This window comes from Anguilla anguilla, chromosome 16, assembly GCF_013347855.1.
Source record: "Anguilla anguilla isolate fAngAng1 chromosome 16, fAngAng1.pri, whole genome shotgun sequence".
Classification (NCBI taxonomy): domain Eukaryota; kingdom Metazoa; phylum Chordata; class Actinopteri; order Anguilliformes; family Anguillidae; genus Anguilla; species Anguilla anguilla.
The window spans coordinates 32,426,308-32,450,399 of record NC_049216.1 but is presented as its reverse complement, the minus strand read 5'-3'; the positions used below and the strand labels follow the sequence as shown (position 1 = coordinate 32,450,399).

Sequence of the window (24,092 nt, the reverse complement as noted above, 5' to 3'; positions counted from 1 at the left end):
ATTTGTCCCAGGTCTCCTTCTGTGTTTTGGTCAGTATTTGTCCCAGGTCTCCTGCGGGGTTTTGGCCAGATTTTGTCCCAGATCTGCCTGCGAGGTCGCGAGCGGCCGCAGGAACTCTGCAAACAAAGATCAAAAAATGTTTGGGTGGGAGCGCTTCCTGTTTACGCTGTTTGAACTCAAATTGAGTTCGTTTGAGGTGCTCTTTGGATGGGATACGTATCGACATCAAAATCAAAGAAAACTCCAAGGCACTCTCTTTTTTAACAATGAAAATGCCAGCATCAAGCTTTCGTCAGGGAGTCAAAACAGTTCTCATGAAAAAAGAAACAAAAAAAACTCCCTGACGAAAGCTTGATGCTGAAACGCATCAGAGTTTGTTTTTAAAGGTTTAATATGACCATGCCACGATAATAAAGGCATTTTAATTGTTAAAAAAGAGAGTGCCTTGGAGTTTTCTTTGATTTTGATGTCTGCAAACAGAGAGCTGGACATCGCCACTGGAGCCAGTAGAGTAATTGACTGCTTTCAAAGCCATTCAAGAGCGTGTGGCTAACATGTTCATTCCCCGCAATCAGGGCCCTGTAAATGTGTTTCTCTTGCATTTACATTTTGGTATATAATGAATGCTTTTATACAACTGCATTTGCATTTCATAAATTTATACAGCTTGATACTTACATTAGCGATTCAGTGCGTTGCTCAAGAGTGCAACAGTAACCATCGTAGTACATTGCAGCTAACGTGTAGCACTGTGCCTGACATACACTACATGGCCAGAAGTATTTGGACTCCTAACATCCAACTGCCACTTTTCTAAGAAGGCTTTATACTAGATGTTGGAGCATTGCTGCAGTGATTTCCTTCCATTCAGCCAGAAGAGCATTAGTGAAGTTGGGCACTGATTGGGTGACTAGGACTGGCTTGCAGTTGACTTTCCAATTGATCCCAAAGGTGTTGGATGGGGTTGAGGTCAGTGCTCTGTGCAGGCCAGTCAGTTTCTTCCACACCGTTCTTGACAAAACCATTTCTTTATGGACCTCGCTGTATGCCCGGGGGCATTGTCATGCTGAAACAGGAAAGGGCCTTCCCCAAACTGTTGGGTTTTGCACAGATTCATCTAGAATGTGATTGTATGCTGTAGCATTAAGATTTCCCTTCACTGGAAATAAGAGGCCTAAGCCATACCATGAATAACAGCCCCAGCCCAAGGGGTGTCCAGATACTTTTGGTCATATAGTATATGTAGCGCTGCAGCTGACGCGCATAGCACTGCGGTTAAAGGATAATTAATTCTTTGGGGACAAAGTGTCGTGCGATGAAATGTCCGTGGGGAAACAATGATGCAAATTCGACAGCGTTGATATCAAGCCGACACTTTTGAGGGTTGGCGACGGGTGTCGCGTACCTGCTGATTTTTGTAAGGTCACAGACGCCCGCGAGGAGTGTCGCAAAGCTGTGATTGGTTGGTTTGAAACGACAAAGGCAAAAGGTTGCCGTTGTGACGAATGCTAATTCACCACTAATTGCTTTTATGAACAATGGGACAATGTCGTCCGACAAAATTCTGTCAGCAGGCACTTAATCAACTGAAGCATAAATTAGCCTTAATGTGGATAGCGCCGCAGTGCCGTATGTGTACAGATGGCAGTGGATTATAACTGCGCAGTCTGACTGTTTTTCTCATGTGCTTGAACTCTGGGCCTGACCTCTATCTGACCTCACATCCCTGTGACCCTAGGTTTCGTGACAGTGGCAGCGCATACAGAATATAAAGTTGCCTCCGCCTCGATTTGGTGGTTCCGTAGGTCTGATCAGCATGGTGTGGGCTGCTCAATAGGGGTGTGTCAATAAAACCTATTTTTTGCGTTTCACATTTGATCGCTTCCATTGTGTAACTGTGTTAATTATTGCTTTTGCAGTAATCCTAGGTAATGACGTATTTTTCATTTGTTAAATTTAGATACTGTAAGGCTGTGTTTTTTAAAATTTAGCAGTAGTGCTGTGACACACTCATTTGTGTAATCCTGATTGTATTTAGGTTTGTCATAAATTGAAAATGATTTGCATCTGCCCTGTGATGGACTGACGACCTGGGTTCTGGGTGTATTCCTGTGTCTCACCCAATGCGTGCTGGGATAGGCCCAAGGACCTCCCGTGACCCTGACCAAGATAAGCGGGTATGGATAATGAATGGATGGATTGTGTCTATTTAACGCTGACCTTTTTTGTCTCCGTGTTTTTATTGATCGGGCATAATTGCATTGCTACTTTGGGTTTCTTAGGGGTTTGACCGACTGCAGTGGACCGTTGGCTGCGGCCCATCGCAGAAGCATCAGTGAAATGTAATTAAACCAGAGAATATGGATTGTGTCTGTTAAGCAGTGCAGTAAACTGCAGAAGTAGTGCAGTCTATAAAAAAAAGTTATAGTACAATAGATTGTAATAAATAGTGGGGGGGGGGGGGAAGACAAATAATAAATCAATGCTTTTAGGTTTATGTCCAGCTAAGATGAAAAAGGTGCATAGTAATGAATGTGCATGGGGTGACTGTGCAGACAGGTGTATCGGATGTGATGGAACTGACAGTTCCTTATGGCCTTTGATGCTGTGGTATTAAATGGAAAGAGAACGGGCAATCTGATTGGCTGTAATGAAACCACAGCTCCACCACACCCACAGGTGATGAATTCCTTGTGAGCCAACCTCTTAGTAAGTGGACTGCAGGTGCGCTGCAGTCTCTAGTCTTATAGACTGCTGTACTTTGTGCTACTGCTAGAGCTTTACATTTTGGCCTTGACTGCGAAAACAGGGCCCTGTCTTAGCTCCAGCCCACACCCCCCCCCCCCCCCCCCAGCCAGCTCAGGGTTACTGTAAGTAATCAGGGTTCAGGGTTCAGTGATCTGGGTTCAGGGTTTGGGGTACAGTGGTCAGGGTTTAGGGCTTTGGGTTCAGTGATCAAGGTTCAGGGCTCAGGGTTCAGTAATCAAGGTTCAGGGTTCAGGTTTCAGGGTTCAATGATCAGGGTTCAGGGCTCAGGGAACACACCACCCTTGCAGAAACAGGATATTGTAAGCAGCGCGTCCTCTCCTGCTTTGTTTAATGAAGGAAACGGAAACACAGCAGCCTCTGTGTGCTTTTGTAATGCAAATTCGTGTCTGCACAAAGGTCTCTTCCACATGGCTGGACTCTCATTTCAAAGGTCAGTTTGCTCTGCTGACACGTCCCTCTGCTGACGGTGCCCTCACTTTGGACCAGCGGTAAAGCCGCTGTCTGTCACGAGCTCAAGATCAGCGACACGTCAGCTGTCAGCCGGGCTCGTCTCCGGACGCGATGCCCGTCTGACAGGAGCGTATGACGCCGTGAGCGCCGTGATTGGCGTGGTGCGGTGTGTGATTCCGGACCTGCTCTCAGCTGTAACCATGTGTTCCTTGTTCAAACTGTGTGGTGAGAAAAGCATTGGGCAGAAGGCCTGGTACGTGCCTTCAGCCAGCAGATTTACCATGGAACCCGTGGAGCCTGTTGCCATGGTGAACTCTCTCCTCGTGGCGCTGAGTTGACGGGAGGCTACATGGTACTTGAAAGGGAAAAGTGAGAGGCGCTGTTGTAAATGGTTGTGATGGGTATTACGTAAGAAGCTGCTGTAAAAGGATGAGGTACGCGGTACTCTGCTGATTTGTGTTTATGAGGCGGACTCTGAGTCTGTACTGTTTCGTGCGCACGGAGCGGCCGATGCCCTGCTGTGTGTCCTTGTTTAATTCTCTCATCAATATTCAATGAAACTGCATGGCTGACCTGCCCCTGGGAGACCTGTCATTCTATCGCCACGGGAGACCGACGGATGTACAGCGGGAGAAATGCTAATGAGCCTGAGTGCACGTGTGCATGGTAGTGCACGTGTGGATGGTAGTGCACGTGTGGATGCTGGTGCATGTGTGGATGGTAGTGCTTGTGTAGATGGTAGTGCATGTGTGGATGCTGGGGCAAGCCTGGATGGTAGTGCACGTGTGGATGCTAGTGCATGTGTAGATGGTAGTGCATGTGTGGATGCATGTGTATGAGTGGATGCAGGTGCATGTGTGGATGGTAGTGCTTGTGTAGATGGTAGTGCATGTGTGGATGCTGGGGCAAGCCTGGATGGTAGTGCATGTGTGGATGCTAGTGCATGTGTAGATGGTAGTGCATGTGTGGATTGTAGTGCACGTGTGGATGCAGGTGCATGTGTGGATGGTAGTGCATGTGTGGATGCTGGGGCAAGCCTGGATGGTAGTGCATGTGTGGATGCTAGTGCATGTGTAGATGGTAGTGCATGTGTGGATTGTAGTGCACGTGTGGATGCAGGTGCATGTGTGGATGGTAATGCATGTGTGGATGCATGTGCATGAGTGGATGCAGGTACATGTGTGGATGGTAGTGCATGTGTAGATAGTAGTGCATGTGTGGATGGTAGTGCATGTGTGAATGCTAGTGCTTGTGTAGACGGTAGTGCGGAGGCATATTACACAAGGTTCCATGTATTCCAGGTGTTTTATACTGTGATAAAGTACTGTCTGTAAGTAACATGACAGTTACCCACTGCCTTACACCCTCTGCAGTATGAGTGGATGCAGGTGCATGTGTGGATGGTAGTGCTTGTGTAGATGGTAGTGCATGTGTGGATGCTGGGGCAAGCCTGGATGGTAGTGCACGTGTGGATGCTAGTGCATGTGTAGATGGTAGTGCATGTGTGGATTGTAGTGCACGTGTGGATGCATGTGCATGAGTGGATGCAGGTGCATGTGTGGATGGTAATGCATGTGTGGATGCATGTGCATGAGTGGATGCAGGTGCATGTGTGGATGGTAGTGCATGTGTAGATGGTAGTGCATGTGTGGATGGTAGTGCATGTGTGAATGCTAGTGCTTGTGTAGACGGTAGTGCGGAGGCATATTACACAAGGTTCCATGTATTCCAGGTGTTTTATACTGTGATAAAGTACTGTCTGTAAGTAACATGACAGTTACCCACTGCCTTACACCCTCTGCAGTCACACTCACTCTTCATTGTGAGAGATAAACCGTATATATAGTTTTTTTTCCTAAATGGTAATTTTTCAATTTCACAGTTTATGATAAGCTGAAAACAAAAATATTATTAAAAGATAACTGTCAAGTAAACCACTGAAAGCTGTCTCCGAGAACAGCCCCATGGTTCACTTCGAAGCCGCTGCGTGCTTCTAGAAAAATTAGCACAACAATCAGTGACGCGTCCAACTGATAAGTTAATGGCTTTGTGAGATGTATGTGTGATTCAGTGTGGCCTCAGTTTGGATTAATGTTAGCAGAAACAGTTTTTCAGATCCCTGGGGTCTGGCACATTTTCAGTGCAAGGGCACAGCGGTGTGGTCAAAGGCAAAATAGACATCTTGGTCTTAATTATTGGTCTGTAGCGCCCTCGTGTGGCATCAATAGGACATTGCAGATGGTGCATTGTTCTGTCAGATGGTGCTGAGCAAAGGTGACGTTCTCAATACATAGAAACGTGAAGTGGCTTGCTATCAGTAAAATATGACCCTTCATGCTATCAGCCAGAATTTGGAAGGGTACCAGGCTGTTCTGAGAATCCCTGAATTAATCAAACAGCGTACTGACAGGATGTATATGTAGACTCTTTATAAAGACATGTATGCTCCTCGAACATCGCGTCAGGCTCCAGTTTTGTGCTGTGTCGGTGTATTTCAGGGACTTGCGTCGCCTGCAATTTCATTATTATCAAGGCTGTGTGACGGCCCCGTAGAGGCAGGTTAATTTACCTCAGTTCACCATAACCAACCTCCCCAGCAAAAAGAACGATAATATTTACATCACGAGACACACAATCAGAATGAAAAGGAAATGAAGCTGTTGCAATAAATCCTTCCATCCATTGTCGAATATGCCGATGCTGAATGTAATGTGATGCGAATGGTCTGAATGTGATGTGAATGTGATGTGAATGGGATGCGAATGGGCTGAATGTGATGAATGTGATGTGAATGGGATGAATGTGATGTGAATGTGATGAATGTGATGTGAATGGGCTGAATGTGATGTGAATGTGATGAATATGATGTGAATGGGCTGAATGTGATGTGAATGGGCTGAATGTGATGAATGTGATGTGAATGGGCTGAATGTGATGTGAATGGGCTGAATGTGATGAATGTGATGTGAATGGGCTGAATGTGATGAATGTGATGTGAATGGGCTGAATGTGATGAATGTGATGTGAATGGTCTGAATGTGATGTGAATGGGCTGAATGTGATGTGAATGGGCTGAATGTGATGTGAATGGGCTGAATGTGATGAATGTGATGTAAATGGGCTGAATGTGATGAATGTGATGTGAATGGTCTGAATGTGATGTGAATGGGATGAATGTGATGTGAATGGGCTGAATGTGATGTGAATGGGCTGAATGTGATGTGAATGGGCTGAATGTGATGAATGTGATGTGAATGGGCTGAATGTGATGAATATGATGTGGGAGGATCCAGCCTGCCTTGCAGGTCCCCAGCTCCCCTCTAGGGGGCACAAGGCTGCAGCGGAGACTGAAAATGCCTGAGTGCACTTTAACTAGATGAACGTATGGAGTACAACTGAGACGACAGCTTCTCTGCCTTTCCACAGTGTGGAGGATGGCAAAAGTGTGACTCTGATGAAGACGCAGTAGCGTCGAAACGTTGGTCGTGTTTGTATAATAAATATTTAAAAGAAGGTCCAGTGCCTTCCTCTGGGTTAGTCCTTTTAAGTGAAGTTGCCCAGAGTGTCTTTGCTGTTATCTAACCCAGTCCGGTCAGTTTAAGAGTGTATCGCACGCGGCGGCAGTGTAGTATAATGGATAAGGACCTGAAGGACGTAGGTTCGATTCCCAGGTAGGACACTGCCTTTGTGCCCTTCAGCAAAGTACTTAACCAGCTGTATAAATGGATGCAATGTCAATGCTGTGGAAAAAAAAGTTGTGCACGTTGCTCTGGATAAGAGCATCTGCTAAATGCCTGAAATGTAATGTAAAACTCCATGGGCTAAACTCTTAGACCGGCTGAGGGTAGCACCGTACAGATGGAAACAACAGGAACAAAAGTCTGTGGACACCGGTGAAAGTAAGAGAATAGTATAAATAATTTTTTGAAGTTACATTGATTAACACTAAGGCGTAACATTTGTGATAAAGGATTTCCCTCTCAGTCTCTGGATGCTCACAGCTGGACACTTCTGAAATACCGTCTCGCCTGCGTTCGGTGTAGCTTATGTTCCCCACTAGGTGTCGCACTGTCTACACTGATGCTCCACAAAAAAAGCAGCCGTGGAACGAACTGTGTTCTGCATCTACTTGTTAAGTTTCATCTTCTCATAGATGACAGTGACTCTGTTTCAATAATCAGGTAATTTGCAGTTTAAGGGCTTTAATTAGGAGATCTATCATTTCATGCTTGTCTTTCAGACAACTGAAGAGTCCCTGTTTTCTGTTAATGCTATTCAACATGTTACCTTAGCAAGCAGCCCTGTGCAGCACAGAGAGTTCTGGTACTTTACAGAGTTTCCCCACAGAAATTGCTACAATTCATTTAACATATCGTTGAAGAGCATCGCATTGCAAAATCCTGTGCTGAACGAAGTTGCATTCCGTTTAGTTGCATTCCGTTTTCCGTTCAGTAATTTAAACTTTAACGCAGAACGTCATTCTAAATGATCTCTGCCATTTCAGAAGGCTTCTTCTTATACATTTCATTTCACATCCTGACAATTACACATTATTTCAGTATTGTTGTCATGGTAACTGCTGTTTACCTAAACTGACCTAAAGTAAATGCACCTGCTGGATCTGCTATAATTGACAGTAATAATAAATTAAGAGTAAGACCAAATGTATTATTCTAAATGTATCTTCTGCAATTCTGGTAATATCAAAGCTAATATATATTTTTGGTGTTCAAAAAGATACTCTGGTAGGTTGAGTTGCATTTGGCTGTAAATATAAGGACATACTCAGTTAAGGATATACTTGCATGCTGATGTCTACAATCCAATTCAATTCAGTTTTATTTGTGCAGCGCTTTGTATGAAGGGCATTGCCTCAAAACGTCTTCACAGAGATCCGGGCCTGACCCCCCCCCCCCCCCCCCCCCCCCCCCAGCCCCAGCAGTGCCGTTGGAAATGCGAGATCAGAGGAGACTGCTCTTCCACATCCTCCCTCTCTGGCTGTGCTGATCTGAGTGGCTAATTCGTGCTTTATCGCGGGATGAGCTCTCCAGCAGGCACAATGTACGGGGCTCCTCTCGAACCCTTTGCACATCAGCTGCTGTGTTCTGCTCTTTAGCGGGTTTCCTGCCGACCCCGGAGTGGGCTGACTGTTTGAAAGGAGCGATGTGAGCGGGAAGATTTAATGCTGTTGTGTATTTGGTCAGATTGCTTGAAAGCCTCTGAATGCCGTTCAGTTTTTATTTTTTTATTTTTATGGTGGATTTCAAGTGCCCAGCACAACAACAAATGTGACTGCCATTCCAGTTTGTGATTATGGATTGTTGCTGAAGGTTCTTGTACATTTTTCCTAAGGTTCTTTGTGTATTTGTGTGTTATGATTTGTTTGCACTTTTCACATTTGTTGTTGTGTTTTCGGTTTAGGTCCCACTGTAAAAACCACGCTGTTTGTTTTTGTGGTTTTAAAATGACTGAACACAGTGTGGCAAGTTTTTGGTCATTGCTGAAAGCTACTCAACATGGTGTGCTGTGTGCTTGGTCATTTTTGACCAAGTCCCTGGTCCCTTGGGGGAGTCCAAGCAGTTCAAGTGACTCAGGCTGTGACTCAGACTGTGGCAGCATTGACAAAAAAAAATTAAAAAAAAAAAAAAACCCAATCAGTGCCAAGGTGGAGAGAGGGGAGGACATTCCAGGAGCTGGTAGATGGATGTGTTCTCTTGATCAGCACGGGCGCAAAGACATTCACCCCCCTCCCCCCCACCCCAACTTCTTGGCCACAGTGCCTTTTCATAAACAGCAGAGGTCAAAGGTCAGAGCCCAGGGAGTGTGATTGGCTGCTGCCTCACACTCTTGCATGACCACAGTCACTGCTTCTGTGTGTAAACCAGAAACTTTTCTGTGAGCTCATGTGTTCCCCAAACTCCTCTTCTGTGTGTAAACCAGAAACTTTTCTGTGAGCTCATATGTTCCCCAAACTCCTCTTCTGTGTGTAAACCAGAAACTTTTCTGTGAGCTCATATGTTCCCCAAACTCCTCTTCTGTGTGTAAACCAGAAACTTTTCTGTGAGCTCATGTGTTCCCCAAACTCCTCTTCTGTGTACACTGCAGCAGTACGGTAAATATCAGTGTGTTCATATGCCGAGTCGCTGAACTGGCTGGTCAGTGTATTACCCACCTACCCCCCCCCCCACCCCCAAACCCGCCGGGACAACGTTGCACTGCCGTTTCCGGTTGCCTGACCTTTCAGAAGCCTGTGTGCTGGCAGCCTGCCGTCATGGTTTATGCATACGGCTGCCACTTAGGGGAGAGGTGCAAACGGGGGGGGGGTGTTTGTTTTGGGGGGCCGTGTTGAGCCTTGCACGCCCCAATGTGACCCTGCTTCCTGGTCGCCATCACGACCCTGCAGCCAACAAATCGGGTTAAAATGAGTCTACCTTTACCTGCATAGTATGCCTTTAATACATGCATTCCTTGTGATCATTTCAGTAATTAGTGCATGTAAAGATTAATTTATGTGATGTAGTAAATGGCGGTTGATTGATAAATCAGCACGGTGATCAATAGGCCGATATTGAACTTACCAGCAGCAATTGGCAGTCAGGTTCACGCTTATTTTTTTCAAGAGTTGAATCCAATTTTCTGTGCTTCCACAAAACTGTCCCTAGGCAGCAATAAATGTTCTAAAGCCTTTGACCTTTAACCTTTAACCTTTTAAACCTTCTCTTTCTCGTTTTTCCCTCAGAGTAAAGTAATATAACGCTCACCGATGTGTCTTAATAACAGACTCACCTCTGAAAGTCACCTGAGCATCTGTCCTTCAGGAAGCGAGTTTGACGGAAACAACGTCACACCGTTGCACTTTAAATCAGGTTTATCCTGCAAATTGCTAGCCGTGTAATACGCTTTTATTGGACCAAGGAAATTTTAATGGGCTCCCTGCTGTCAATCATCATATTCCCTAGAGTGTCTGATAGGAATGGACAACCTTGGACAGAGACAGCTGCCATGCAGCTAACCATGCCTGTCGTTCTTCAGTTTCATAAAAGGGTAATTGCACCAGGCAAATTTAATCTGGGAAGCATCTTTTCCAGTTTCTGTGTGTGTTCCGGCAGTGTGAAAGGCTTGTCCGTTGGGATTAAAACACAGGATGTTATCCACTCATGCTGTAGGCGAATAGATACTCAAATCTGGTCGTAGAATCCAAATCTGGCCCTGGTTTTCTTTTTCCCCAGGTAAATAACTAAACAATTAGTGCTCTTGATTGGCCAGACTGTGTTCTCAGCTGACTCCCAGATAAAGGGAGGGTGGAGAACCAGCAGCTCTTGGACCTTGTGGGCCGTGATTTGAGTATAAAAAAATCCCATAAACCCTCAGGCTTGTCTGAACCCGGAAGCGGTTAGTAATGGTATCGTTACCTATGATATCCTTAGCATCATATCTGCAGGTGTTAATGATTGTGTCGTTAGCATAGTGTTTGCAGATGTTAATGATTGTGTCATTAGCATTGTGTCCGCAGATGTTAATGATGGTATCGTTAGCTCTGTGTTCGCAGATGCTAATGATGATATCGTTAGCATTGTGTTTGCAGATGCTAATGATGGTATTGTTAGCATTGTGTTTGCAGATGCTAATGATGGCATTGTTAGCAGTGTGTCTGCAGATGCTAATGATGGTATCGCTAACATTGTGTCTGCAGATGTTAATGATGGTATCGTTAGCATTGTGTCTGCAGATGTTAATGATGGTATAGCTAGCATTGTGTCAGCAGATGCTAATGATGGTATCGTTAGCATTGTGTCTGCAGATGCTAATGATGGTATCATTAGCACTGTGTCTGCAGATGTTAATGGCTGTGTCATTAGCATTGTGTTAGCCGTTGATAATGATGGTATAATTTGCATTGTGTTAGCAGATGTTTGTTATGGTATCGTTAGCATTGTGTTCGCAGATGGATCTCGGTTGATATTTGCAGTACTTATTGTGGAGTCTGTGACATCGTTAGTTCCTTCACCAGCAGCCTGGCACAGTGGAAGGAGGGGGGGGGGGGGGTATTTTTAGAGCTGTGAAAGTGCATCTCCTCCAGCTGCCTCTGACACCTCAATTCATATGAACCCCCCTGACCCCCACCCCCCCACCCCCCCACCCCCTCAGCCCGCCTGGAGGGTCTTTCTCCCTCCCTCTAAAATTCCAATTCAAACTCTGTAAATGTACTGCAACACAAATAACACACAATGCAACCAACAGTAGCAGAAGCAGCAACAGTTAAAGTATGTGTAAAAATAAGCAGTGATGTAATAAAAGAGTGAAGAAAATAATAACAATAAATAAATAGATTTATCTCGCTATCTCTCTGTTTCTGTGACTCCCTGTGCTGCATCTCTCTGTGTGTGTCTTTTTCTCAAGTTTAGGGAATGTGATATTCTCCCTCTGACCATGGCTTTTATTTTGAAGGCTGGTGTCCCTGTGACATTGGTGCTGCTCTGTAAGGACAGGGTTCCCACTCGTTCTGGAAAACCTTGAAAACCTGGAAATGTATCGACTAGTTTTCCAGTCATGGAAAACACCTGGAAAATGAGAAAATTTACTGTATGTCCTGGAAATATTTGTGAGGTCCTGGAAAATTGTAGGCTAGGCTATAAATCAAGCTATTAAACAGTATATTTAGAGTTGAGATTGCATATTTTTCTGCACTTTTCTCATTTTTATTAGCTGCTGAGATTACACGGCAGCACAAAGTTTTGAATGGTTATGGCACTTGCACATTGCCCCCCACCCCCCCACCCGGTCCACCACCGGCTTTGGGCTACCGTTGTCCATGTTTCATGTCTGTAAGTCTAAGTCATGGAAATTGTCCTTGAACAGTCCTGGAAAATGATTTCCTGAAATGAGTGGGAACCCTGACACTGTGACATCACACTGTGACACTGTGACATCACACATCACACTGTGCTGGGGTGGGCGGTTCAGTGTGGAGGTGTCCCTTGTGCTTCTCAAGTCCCGCAGCTACTGACGCAGTACAGTGGCGATGCCCGGCACAGTTTTCTGAACAGCTTGGCACCTTGAAAATGGGCTTTTAATTTGACATTCAGTGATGTGCTCAAGGTCATTGCCAGCTGTCCTTTCAACATGGAGGGGGGTCCTTCTGTAGCTTCCATTAAAATAATATCAGATTGTAATCGTGGTTACGGAAAACAATGATGTTAACGAAGATAGTGGGAAAAAGTAGATAGTTAACTTGTAACTTTGCTCCAATGGCAACGTGAATGCAAATCACTCTTGTTATTTGCAGGGCTAATTTAAAAATCCATTATATAATGGCAATAAAAAAGAGCATAAAAGCCAGAGATAAGGGTGAGGGCTGTGATGGTAATTGCAGTAATGCAGATTTAAATGCAGTCGGCGCAACGGCAGAGTGGTTGTGTTAAGAGACTAATTAAATCTCCAGAAAAGCGTTGTGACGCAAACTTTTTTAATGCAGTCGGCCAGGAACCAAAGGAGAGGCAGTGTTAAACATGGCGGTTGCTATGCGGAACAGGAGGGTGACAGCGGAGCGTCCGCGAATGACGCGCCGACCCCTTTGAGGGGGCCGACAGACCCCTACGTGTCACTTTGCGTGTGACTGAATCTGACAGGGTCTGTGCCCCCCCCCACCCCCCACCCCCACCCAAGCAGCGCTCATTCAAATCTATTCTATTTTATTTGTATAGCGCTTTTTTAAACAAACATTTTACAGAGATATTGTCCTCAGGTCCTCAGAGACTCGCTTTACAGAGGAAACGGAAAGGAAAACTGGCAAAAATCAAACCTGAACCCCCAAATAGCAACAAAAAAAAAAAACTCCCCAGTGGGAAGAGAACACTGAACACTGAAACTGAAATGGTGGGGAGTAAAAATTGCCCCCCAGTGGGAAGAAATCTTGGCTGGAACCTGGCTGTAGAAGGGGAGTCCATTCCATTTGCTTGACAAAAAATGGTTGACAAAATGGTTGGAAGAATCACATCATTGTGAAGTCCACTCCAGTCTCCATTCTGAGCCCTGAGTTTGGTTTTAGATAAAACCTGACTAATGCACCATGAATATAATTTATCACTGATGTGTCGCCTTTGCAAACTATGAGCTTCACACCCATTGGACGTGTAGCTGAAATAGATCTTCTTATAAATAGACAATATCTGTCAAAATGATTGAAAGTGGAATTATTAAAATGAAGTCAATTAAATATCGCAGTCAGTCTTCACTTTTTAATCCCTTCTGAAAACTCATATTTTAAGACTTTTATTCTTTGTAATTGCTTTCTTATTTATCTTTTATCCTTGTTCCTTTTATTATACTGCCTTTTTTTTTACCAATTTATTTTCATTTCTCACTAGACTAATCCTGGCATGTTTTATTTTTTAAACTTCTATTGCACTGACTATTGGGGAAAGTACTTTTTCAACACGTCTGATAAGCACTCTGTGAATAGATTATTATTATTATTATTATATTGTAGTGTGTAATATTTCAGTTGTCGGGGGGTGGTTCATAAATAGGTTGAGAATCGGCCACCCGATGTGCTTTGTGAGATGGCCTGTGTATTTCCAATCTGACTTATACTCTTATACTTTATTCAGTATCTTATTTTTTTCCTCCTCGTTTATACTCACTTTCTGTTATATAAGGTTTGGCTGCAATGCTGATTTGACGTAATTAGTTAAGAACATCTTGTCTCAGACAGTGTCATTTGGACCATTAAGTGCCAAGGCAGTCGCTGACTCAGTTGCCATTATCTCTTTCTTAGGAATTTCTGAAACTCTCGTATTCTTCTGAAATATCTTACCTTTTATAAAGCTTGGCAGAACTGCATCGGACCAGACCGTGCGCATTCTGTTTAAACTGTGAAATACTCAAGTTTAGCTCTGTAAAAAGTTGATGTTATCTGTTTGCTCTAGTTGACTCATGGGTGATGAAAATGCACAGCATCCAAAAGCTATGCGAGTCCATACTATTGTTCCTTGTTTCAGGGATGCTATCCCGCTGAATCTCCCATCCTGCTGCCTCCATCGGGCCTTTTCCCAACCCTGTCCCAATCCTGTATGAGATGAGAGTGCTGCTCGCGTCCCTGGGAGTGAGCAGCTGGAGTCTTAATAACTGGCGGCCATGTTTTTACCTCAGCTGCATCTTCACCGTACAGAGAGACGCAGCATAGCCTCTCTCCTGTGCTGTGCCACCAGTTCTGGTGGTTCGATTGGGCAAACAGTTTAATAACCATAGAGATTTTATCATGCCTGGATTAAATTGGAACATCGTAAATTTTGATTGGAAAATGCAGTAATGGCTGGTGGAATGACTTCATTCACAAAATCAGTTCACGTTTTCATATGTATTCAGAGTCTGCTGTTTTATTGCTGTGAGCGTGTTGTCTCATGTTGTCCCGAAGCCCTCGTTGGAAACAGAATTAATATTTTCGAGAAATCGAACCTGGCTGGCTTAAATTCAACTTCCTGTATTTCGGTGTCCCATCCACTTCACTTCTAGACTTCGTTAATTTTTCAGTGTTTCTGTTGTGTATTCTCAAAAATATCCCCCCTCCCCCCCGCACACACACACACACACATAGCAGTGGTGGGGTGGGTGTGGGGGGTATTAGCCTCACACTGTCGTTGTGTGTTAGCCTCAGCCGGCTGTTCCGATTGCCTCTCCTGCTGTTGATTGAGCCATTTTTACTGCTTACGCGTTAGTATTGAGATTGGCAGCGGGAATTAAATCGAATAATCCTTTCCCGACTGTCTGCCGGCTAATTCTTTGAGGATACGGAAATTGTATTCGTTTTAATTTCTCTAAAGGTTGTTGCCTCTAATCAGAGCGTGGAGGACTCACGGAGACGTGTCCCGGAGACGCCGAGGGTGGAGGCTTTGTGTGCGAGAGGAGCGCGCCGAATCAAAGGCAATTAGCACCGCCGAGCACCGGCACATGCTAATCAACCGCGCGCTCCGAATAAATTTATACAGCGCGGCTCTGAGAACACGTGCGAGGAGGAGGGATGTTCAGAAAAAAGAAAAAGAAAATAAAAACAAAACGAACGCCTTGAAATCAGAGGTCTGAGACGAGAACGGGAACAAAAAGCTACACGCTGGTATCGCCTTCGAGGCCGCCTGCGAGACTTTAACTAGAGAGAGAGAGAGAGAGATGGAGAGGTCTGATATAAAAGAGAGAGAGAGAGAGAGAGAGACAGATGACAGAACGGAGAGAGGAGGGGGGAGAGAGAGAGAGAGAGGAAGAGGGAGAGACTAGAAGTGATCAAGAAACTAGAGCGATAGAAGGGAGAGGAGAGAGAGAGAGCAAGAGAGGACGCACACATGCGCACACATGCATGCACGCACACACGCACAGATAAGCACGCACACACACACACACAGCCAAGCACACACATACGCACGCACACACACACAGAGATAAGCACGCACACACACACACACACACACTCACCCGCACGCACACACACACAGCCAAGCACACACATACGCACGCACGCACGCGCACACACTCACTCGCACGCGCACACACACATTCGCATGCACGCACGCACACACACACACACACACACACACATACATACACACACACACTCACCTGCACACACGCGCACACACACACACTCAGAGGAAGAGGATAAAGGAGAGCGCGTGTTTTTCTGCACAGTGAGAGAGAGAGCAGGGTGAGGAAGTTGGGTCTGTTGCGCATACGCGTGACTGCTCAGCGTCTCTCAGCCGGGATTGTGAGTCCCAGTTAAGAGGAGGCTGCACAGCTCCAGGGTGCTTCAGGAGCAGAGTTTGTAGAGAGAGAGAGAGAGGGAGCAACACCGGAGCTCTCAGAGAGAGGGAGCAACACCAAGGTTCTCCGAGAGAGAGAGGGAGCAACACCGGAGCTCTCTGAGAGAGAGAGCAACGCCAAGGTTCTCCAAGAGAGAGGGAGCAACACCGGAGCTCTCTGAGAGAGAGAGCAACACCAAGGTTCTCCAAGAGAGAGAGGGAGCAACACCAAGGTTCTCCAAGAGAGAGAGGGAGCAACACCAAGGTTCTCCGAGAGAGAGAGGGAGCAACACCGGAGCTCTCCGAGAGAGAGAGAGGGAGCAACACCGGAGCTCTCAGAGAGAGGGAGCAACACCAAGGTTCTCAGAGAGAGAGAGGGAGCAACACCGGAGATCTCCAAGAGAGAGAGGGAGCAACTCCGGAGCTCTCCGAGAGAGAGAGAGGGAGCAACACCGGAGCTCTCAGAGAGAGGGAGCAACACCAAGGTTCTCCGAGAGAGAGAGGGAGCAACACCAAGGTTCTCAGAGAGAGAGAGGGAGCAACACCGGAGATCTCCAAGAGAGAGGGAGCAGAGAGAGAGAGGGAGCAACACTGGGGTTCCCTGAGAGAGAGAGGGAGAAACACCGCAGTTCTCTGAGAGAGAGAGGGAGCAACACTGGGGTTCCCTGAGAGAGAGAAAGGGAGAAACACCGGAGTTCTCTGAGAGAGAGAGGGAGCAACATCGGGGTTCTTTGAGAGTGAGAGAGAGGGAGCAAAACCGAGGTTCTCCTGGAAAGAGAGATAGGGAGCAACACCGGAGTTCTCCAGGAAAGAGGGAGACACTGGAGTTCTCCGGAAGAGAGGGAGAGACACCAAGGTTCTCCGGAAAAGAGGGAGACACACCGGGACACTCGTGTTTGGCCGCCCCGCTGTCCCCCACAGGATGGCCTCGCTGCGTTTCTTCAGCGGCGTCCCCCCCCTGCCCGTCTTGGCCACCGGCCGTCCCGCTGAACCCCCCCAAATCTAGAGCCGCACTCAGACATGAGCACCTGGCACAGCTCAGACTGGATACCCTACAGGTACGAGGGCCTGAGGGGGGGGTGTCAGGTAATGGGGGCTGGGCGGTATCAGGGCCAGGCTGGGGGGCATCTGTCTGCCGGTCTGTTTTTTTGAGACGGGTAGCTACCTGGGGTCGTGAGACAGTATTTTGGGGATACGGGCGAGTCTGCGATCCTCACTGGCTCTTCTATTGAGTCTTAAGTAGCGAAGGAGGAATGCGTTTCTCCTGTGGAACATTACAGGTAAACCTCTGTCTGTGGCGATCACTTCACATGGTTCTCCTCCACGATCTGAGTGGTTTTTTTGGTGTGCTGTGAGTTTTCTCTGAGATTTATTCCCTGGAAGCGGATGCCATTCATAACTCTGCCTTGTGTTCAGATGCTGACAAGATGTACAAAAATAGCCTCGGAAAAAAAAGATTGTGTTTCAGAATGTCAGGCGTTTGTTCACTTATGAACATACAGTACAAACAAAGCAAGCAATCAATGAATCAATCGGGCTCATGGTGAGGGGGCTCATATGGGCCCATCAGTCCATCTGATCAGTTCAGGACGGGTTGTGGGGTCCTGGGGGTGGTGGGCAAGTAGGCAGCAGGCGGGGGGGAGGGTTTGGGGGGGTTGGTAGGCAGCAATTTTGGGGGGGGGGGCGTTTGGGGGGGGTAGGCAGCAGGATCGGGGGGGTTTCAGGGGTGGTAGACAGCAGGCTTTGGGGGGGGGGGGGGGGGTTGGGGGTGGTAGGCAGCAGGCTTGGGGGGGGGGCAGGCAGCAGGCTTAGAGGTGATTCGGGGCTCAATGGGGAAGATACCCCATTGGTGGAATAGGGAAACAAGAAGAGGGAGTTGGGGAAGAGCTACGGACAGGAAACAAAGATACAGAGTGCAGATGACAGCATATAAGCCCTACCAGGAGAGGAAAGATGCTCTTTATTTTTTGTCCATTGCAGGTGTTGAAAGCTGCCTTCAGTTTTTGAATTTAACAAGCCTACCCTAACCCCCCTCCTTTAAGAAGTAACTGCTACGTAAAGACCTGTGTGCAAGTGCTACTTTGTTTGTTTCCTTTTATGGTTCTTGTTCTTTTCTTTGGGTACAGCCAGGGTAGAGTAGGTGCATCATTCCGACTTAGAATTCCGGCCCAAGTGGTCAATGACGTCAGTATCATTTTGAGAACCAACCAGCCAGCATATTTCCTTAAGTGGAAAAAAGGTGTGTGTGTGTGTGTGTGTCTCTGCTCTCTGTGGCATTGTTGCCACTGCTGTTTCCATGAGCAGCTCCATTGCCATGGTTGCAGTGCTACCTTTGCTCCCATTGGTTCCTGGTTGCCATAAGTTACAGAACTAGCTTGCCTCTTCCATTGGGGGGACAATGTCTGGAGAAGTGGCCGCCGCTTGTGGGGTGAAAGAAAGCAGCGGTGAAGCCAAGAGCCTTCAAGTGATTGGGTGGCTATTTCTGAGACCTCCCAGTGCATTCTGGGCTCGGTGTGTCTGTGGGGGGAGGACTGGAGGTTCATTTGAACGCAACAGCCAATCAGAAACCATCATTCTACATAATGGCTTTTTTTTTTTCTTCTTTTCCAATTACTGGAGATGACTGTGCTCCTTAGGGTTGATAGGAGATAATGAAAGTATTCCGGTTCTGGGAAAAAGGATCTCCTCAGTGTGGAGACAGACACGCTCGGCTGTACGAGCGCATTTGCAAGGCATCGGGATCATGTCACGGGGATTTGGCCTCTTTGTGCTCGCTGCACGTTATCAGACTGGTGCTCGTCTGATGCAGTTCTGCTTTTTGCAGGCTATTAAAAAATAGTCAAGAGTCATTTTTTAATTCGGTTTAATCTGATCAAAAATGTTGAGCCTTGTATTGTGTCAAAACTACATGTGTTTGTCACCTCAACATATCCTTACGTTAAAATGTCTATATTATGGACGTATTAATCATATATTATTAATATTATGTTAGTATGAATCATATGGCATCATACTCATTCATGAGGATATTATTGATTGGCTTCTCTGGTTTTGCCTCTGCACCAAGCATCAGGCTGTGGATCTTGCAACTGTCACTATATTTAAGATTTTGTAAGTTTGTGCTTAAACACCTCTGCAATTTTTATTGCTAATCTATCAGTCAGTGGAATTCTACGCTGCCTTTAACTGAAACAGGTTAAAATGGACATATGAAATAAATAATCTAAACCTAAAATAAAAGAAAAAACATGTCAATTGCATTAATAAATTGAATTAATAAATAAATAAGCATTGCACCCTGATGAAGGCTCTCTTGACTACATCTTTCTTGCTGACTCTTCCTCTTTTATACGAGTCTTTGTTACGTCCTTGATTTTTAAAAAGCAGAGGAATTCTTGCTGTTTTTACTCGTAGCTGATATTGTACTTAACTGCAGGTCATTTAAAGACGGGCATTTACAGTACATTTAAGCAGAATTTTGCACGAAAGTACATCGAATGAAACTATGTAAACAAAATACGATTATTGGATGTGATTAATCATTAAAAAGATTTTAAAATGTAGCGACAGCTTTTTTTTTTTCGCTATTAAGGCTGAAAAGAGAGTGTAAAGTGTCCTGTAGATAAACCAGATTTTACAAAAAAAGGAAGTTGCATCTTTATAAGTGTTTTTATTGGGAGGTCATATCTCATAAACGTTTTTTATGCTCTCCGCCGCTCTCTTGCCATGGCAACAGACCCCCGAGCGCAAGCCTGCCGTCCGTTATTTTTATGACAGAAGCCCTACTTGATAAAGTATTGATGTGTGGCACTGAAATGCAGGCAGAATATCAGGGAGTGTGACTCAGAGTGGAGGGCATTATGACATTCGGCATATGCATCACGCTTTGCTTCCTGGTCTTTGTGAGTTTCAGTGAAGATTGTTCGGTCAGACACAGGGCTGGGCTGCCCCTGCCCTGCTGCTGCCGACGTTTCAGCCGCGCTCCCCGTGTCGTGTGAGATGAGACGGAGCGGGTGCTGGGGTTTATTCGGGGAACGGGGCCACTGCACACACTGTGTGCTCTGTGGTCCCTCTCTGCTTGAAGTGAAAATCGGTTACCATGTAAACTTTTGAATAATCTGTTTTTTTTTTTTCCCTTTATGGCTGGGGATTGCCAGTGGTTGCTCTCTCTCAGTGTGATCCAGTGGAGCAGAACTTAGCAGCTCACTCACTGACGTGTGGGTGTCTGCCTCACAGCTAGGGGGCGCTGATGCAGCACAGTCGTGTGGAACCTCGTCCTCTGCTGCTGGGGAAGAAGCCAGACACTCCCCTGATCTTGAAGGCTCCCAGTCATAGATAAGGAAGCGCAGACTCGAGCTAGCGATGTGTGGCTGGGCCCAGCACGCGCTCGCTAAGAACATCTTCCCCAGCTGAACCGCTACGGGATGTCATTCGCCGTCCGTGTCTCAGTAAAATGGGGTCTCAGGCTCTAATTATCAGCCTTTGAAAGGTAATTACACGGAGGCGTATTGATCATCCTCTGGCAGGATGTCCTTTTTTAGCCTTTGACCGAAATGATTGATGGTTTATCTGAGAACGAGCTGAGGATTAGCGCCCGTCTGAAAGCCTCTCCGCTCTCTGAAGTGTGATGTATTATTCAGGGGCTGTCGCCGCGCGCTGCGGCTCTTCCTCTGATTTCTCATTCTGCCTGGGGGAATATGAGAATACAGGCTGTGCCTGTGACCTCACATCCTCTGCCTCTGACCTCTCTGCCTCTGACCTCACAACCTTTGTCTGTGACCTCACAGCCTCTGCCTGTGATCTCACAGCCTTCACCTGTGACCTCTCAGCCTCTGACCTCTCTGCCTCCGCCTGTGACCTCACAGCCTCTGCCTGTGACCTCACATCCTCCGCCTCTGACCTCTCTGCCTCTGACCTCACAACCTTTGTCTGTGACCTCACAGCCTCTGCATGTGATCTCACAGCCTCTGCCTGTGACCTCACAGCCTCTGCCTGTGACCTCTCAGCCTCTGCCTCTGACCTCTCTGCCTCCGCATGTGACCTCACAGCCTCTGCCTGTGACCTCACATCCTCCGCCTCTGACCTCTCTGCCTCTGACCTCACAACCTTTGTCTGTGACCTCACAGCCTCTGCATGTGACCTCACAGCCTCCGCCTCTGACCTCGCAGCCTCCGCCTCTGTCCTCACAGCCTCCGCATGTGACCTCACAGCCTCCGCCTCTGACCTTGCAGCCTCCGCCTCTGTCCTCACAGCCTCTGCCTGTGAGCTCACAGCCTCTGCCTCTGACGTCACAGGCCCTGCCTGTGATCTCACAGCCTCTGCCTCTGGCCTCTCTGACTCTGACCTCACAGCCTCTGCCTGTGATCTCACAGCCTCTGCCTCTGGCCTCTCTGCCTCTGACCTCACAGCCTCTGCCTGTGAGCTCACAGCCTCTGCCTCTGACATCACAGTCCCTGCCTGTGACCTCACAGCCTCTGCTGTGGCGTGTGTCATGACAGATGGTATTAAAACATCTATCAAGAGGGTAGAATCTATTCCACTTTCTCACTCCCTGCAATGATCACTGGTCTCGCTTCTGCCTAGCTCTGCAGTGGTGGAACGACCTCCCCATTCCTCCACGAACCACTTAGTCACTGCCTGTTTTTCATCAAGGCCTTGAAAACACATCACTTCAGACTCCACCGTGACTAACATTCACACTACCCTTCCCTGCAGGCCTACCCACCAATCAAGTAGCACTTTCATGTAGCACTTGTAAATTGATCTCGATGATGTCGTTTTTTTATTGGGTCTAGTAGTAATTGTGCCTCACTTCTACTGTGTATAAAGATTTCACCACAGCCTTACTGTCTTAGTTAGCCTGAGCACTTAGCCATAGCTTTACTGTGTGAACTAGACTTGGTGTTCATGGCTATGGATAACTGCTACTCCATGACAGAACTGGACTTTATCTGACCTGTGTTCTGTATTTGTTCCAATGGCCTTCAGTTGTTGTACATCACTTTGGATGAAAGCATCTGCCAATTAAATGTGACGCAATGGGCAGTAATCAGTTTTTTTTTTTTTTTTGTCGCTGTTGTCATTTTTCCATTAATTATGATTCGGCAGCCTGAATGAGCTGCAGAGCGGAGGTAACTAGCGCCTGGACTAAGAGGTGGGCAGAGCGGGGGGGGGGGGGGGGGGGGGGGGGGGGGGGTGAGGAAAGGTCAGATTCCCTGTGCCGCTGTGCAGGAGGACTCTTCCTTCTGCCCATATTATCCCGGAGACGAATGTGGTGGTGAATCATCTCACTCTGTCTGCAGTGTGCCAGCTTTCTGAATTATGTGGTCATTGTGTGTTCTCTGGTTAAATATAGTGATCACATCTGAGAGATACGGTTATGTGTGAATATTTAATGTGCCGAGCCTTTACTGAACGTCCAGTGAGCAGGGCTGTTACTGAACGTCCAATGGGCAGGGTTGTTACTGAATGTCGAATGAGGCGCTGCTGCTGACGGCACCAGTAGTGTCCAATGAGGGTCTGTTGCCAACAGCACCAATAGCGTCCAACGGGAGGGTGTTTCTGATTGTCCAATGAGGGGCTGTTGCCGACAGCACCAGTAGTGTCCAGTGAGAGGCTGTTGTTGATTGTCCAACGATTGTTCGTCCTGGGACCCAAATGGAGGAACGTGTGAAGGAAGGTCGGTGCACAGGGGGGAACAGGCTCCCTTACAGCCCTCCTGCTGTCTGAATGAGAGCACCTCCATGAGGAGAGGAGACTGAGCTGCCGGGCTCTCTCTTACTCTCTCTCTCCCTTTCAGTTCAGCTAAGTGACTTTACTGGTGTTGCTGTTAGAGTCGAAGTGTACAGAAAACATGCAATAATGATGTATGAAATATTTATCTGCCAAACTGTCCTCTCACCCTCTCTCTTCCCCTATCTCTCCCTTTCTCTCTCCCTTCCTCTTTCTCTCTCTCTCTCCCTCTCCTCCTTTTCTCTCACTCCTCTCCATCTTTCTCTCCCTCTCTCTCTCCCTCTCCCTCTCTCTCTCTCCTCCTCTCCCCCCTCTCTCTCTCTCTCTCCCCCTCTCCCCCATCTCTCTCTCCCTCTCTCTGTCTACCTCCCTCTCTCTCTCTCTCTCTCTCTCTCTTTCTCTCTCTCTCTCCCTCTCTCTGTCTCCCTCCTCCTCTCTCCTTCTCTCTGCAGTGTTCTGGATGATGAGGGCGGTGCCCTTCGGCAGCAGAAGCTGGACAGGCAGGTGGGTGTGCTCATACTCTGGGGGGGGGGGGGGGGTGTGTGCTCATACGCTGGAGGGGGGAGGGGGGGGGTGATGTGGCTCCACCCCTGTCCTGAAATAACCCCCATCCCCTGTGCCCCACCTATGACTCAGACACAATCAACGAATCAACTGAGAGAGAAAGAGGGACAGGGAGACGAGAGAGAGATGGATAGATAAAGAGTGAAATAGAGCGATAGACAGTGTAAGAGAGTTAGAGTGTGTGATAGACTGGCAGACAGACAGACAGACAGACAAACAGATTGATAGATAGATAAATAGCCAGAGAGATGGATAGACAGACAGACAGACAGACAGACGTTGAGTGGGAAAGACAGCGTCTGCTCGCCTGGCCTCCCAGGACGTCGGACAGGAAGCCATCTGTCAGTCTGTAGAAACATCACATGCCGCAGTCCCACCAAAACAAAACAAAACAAAATCCCTCCTGACGGAGCTCCTCTGGGGCGGTGTGCCTGTAATAAGCCCTGGAAGGGGGGGGGGGGGGGTAGTCCTGGCTGTGTCTTGCACTGCACGTCTTAGCTGCTTTTTTTATTTTACATATACAAACTCACAAAAAATCTGAATGGCTGAAGAGAAACTAAAAGTTTTAGAGTCGCCTAGTCAATGTCTTTGATTTGAACCCAATAAGGATGCTGTGGCAGGACCTGAAAAGAGCAGTTGGTGCTTGAAAACCTACCAGTTTGTCTGAATTAAAGCAGTTCTGGAATAAAGAGTGGGCTAAAATTCCTCCACAGTGATGTGAAAGACTGATATCAAATTATAGGAAGCGTTTCATTGCAGCAAAAGGTGGTGCAACCAGCTATTACATTC

The 24,092-nt window shown here is 46.9% G+C and overlaps 1 protein-coding gene across 6 annotated transcripts in view; it reads left to right on the top strand.

Annotated features, from left to right (window-relative positions):
• Window positions 1–24,092, top strand: part of LOC118214700 (tubby protein homolog) — a 61,397-nt gene that overhangs the window by 18,855 nt on the left and 18,450 nt on the right. For 4 of the 6 annotated variants that reach the window (XM_035394844.1, XM_035394841.1, XM_035394845.1 and 1 more), the window contains exon 2: window positions 23,192–23,243. In XM_035394844.1, coding sequence (XP_035250735.1) covers window positions 23,192–23,243 — 52 coding nt within the window. Of the gene's footprint in view, window positions 1–16,659; window positions 17,066–23,191; window positions 23,244–24,092 lie in introns of those variants that run through there. The other 2 variants (XM_035394846.1, XM_035394843.1) reach the window with 1 other exon arrangement.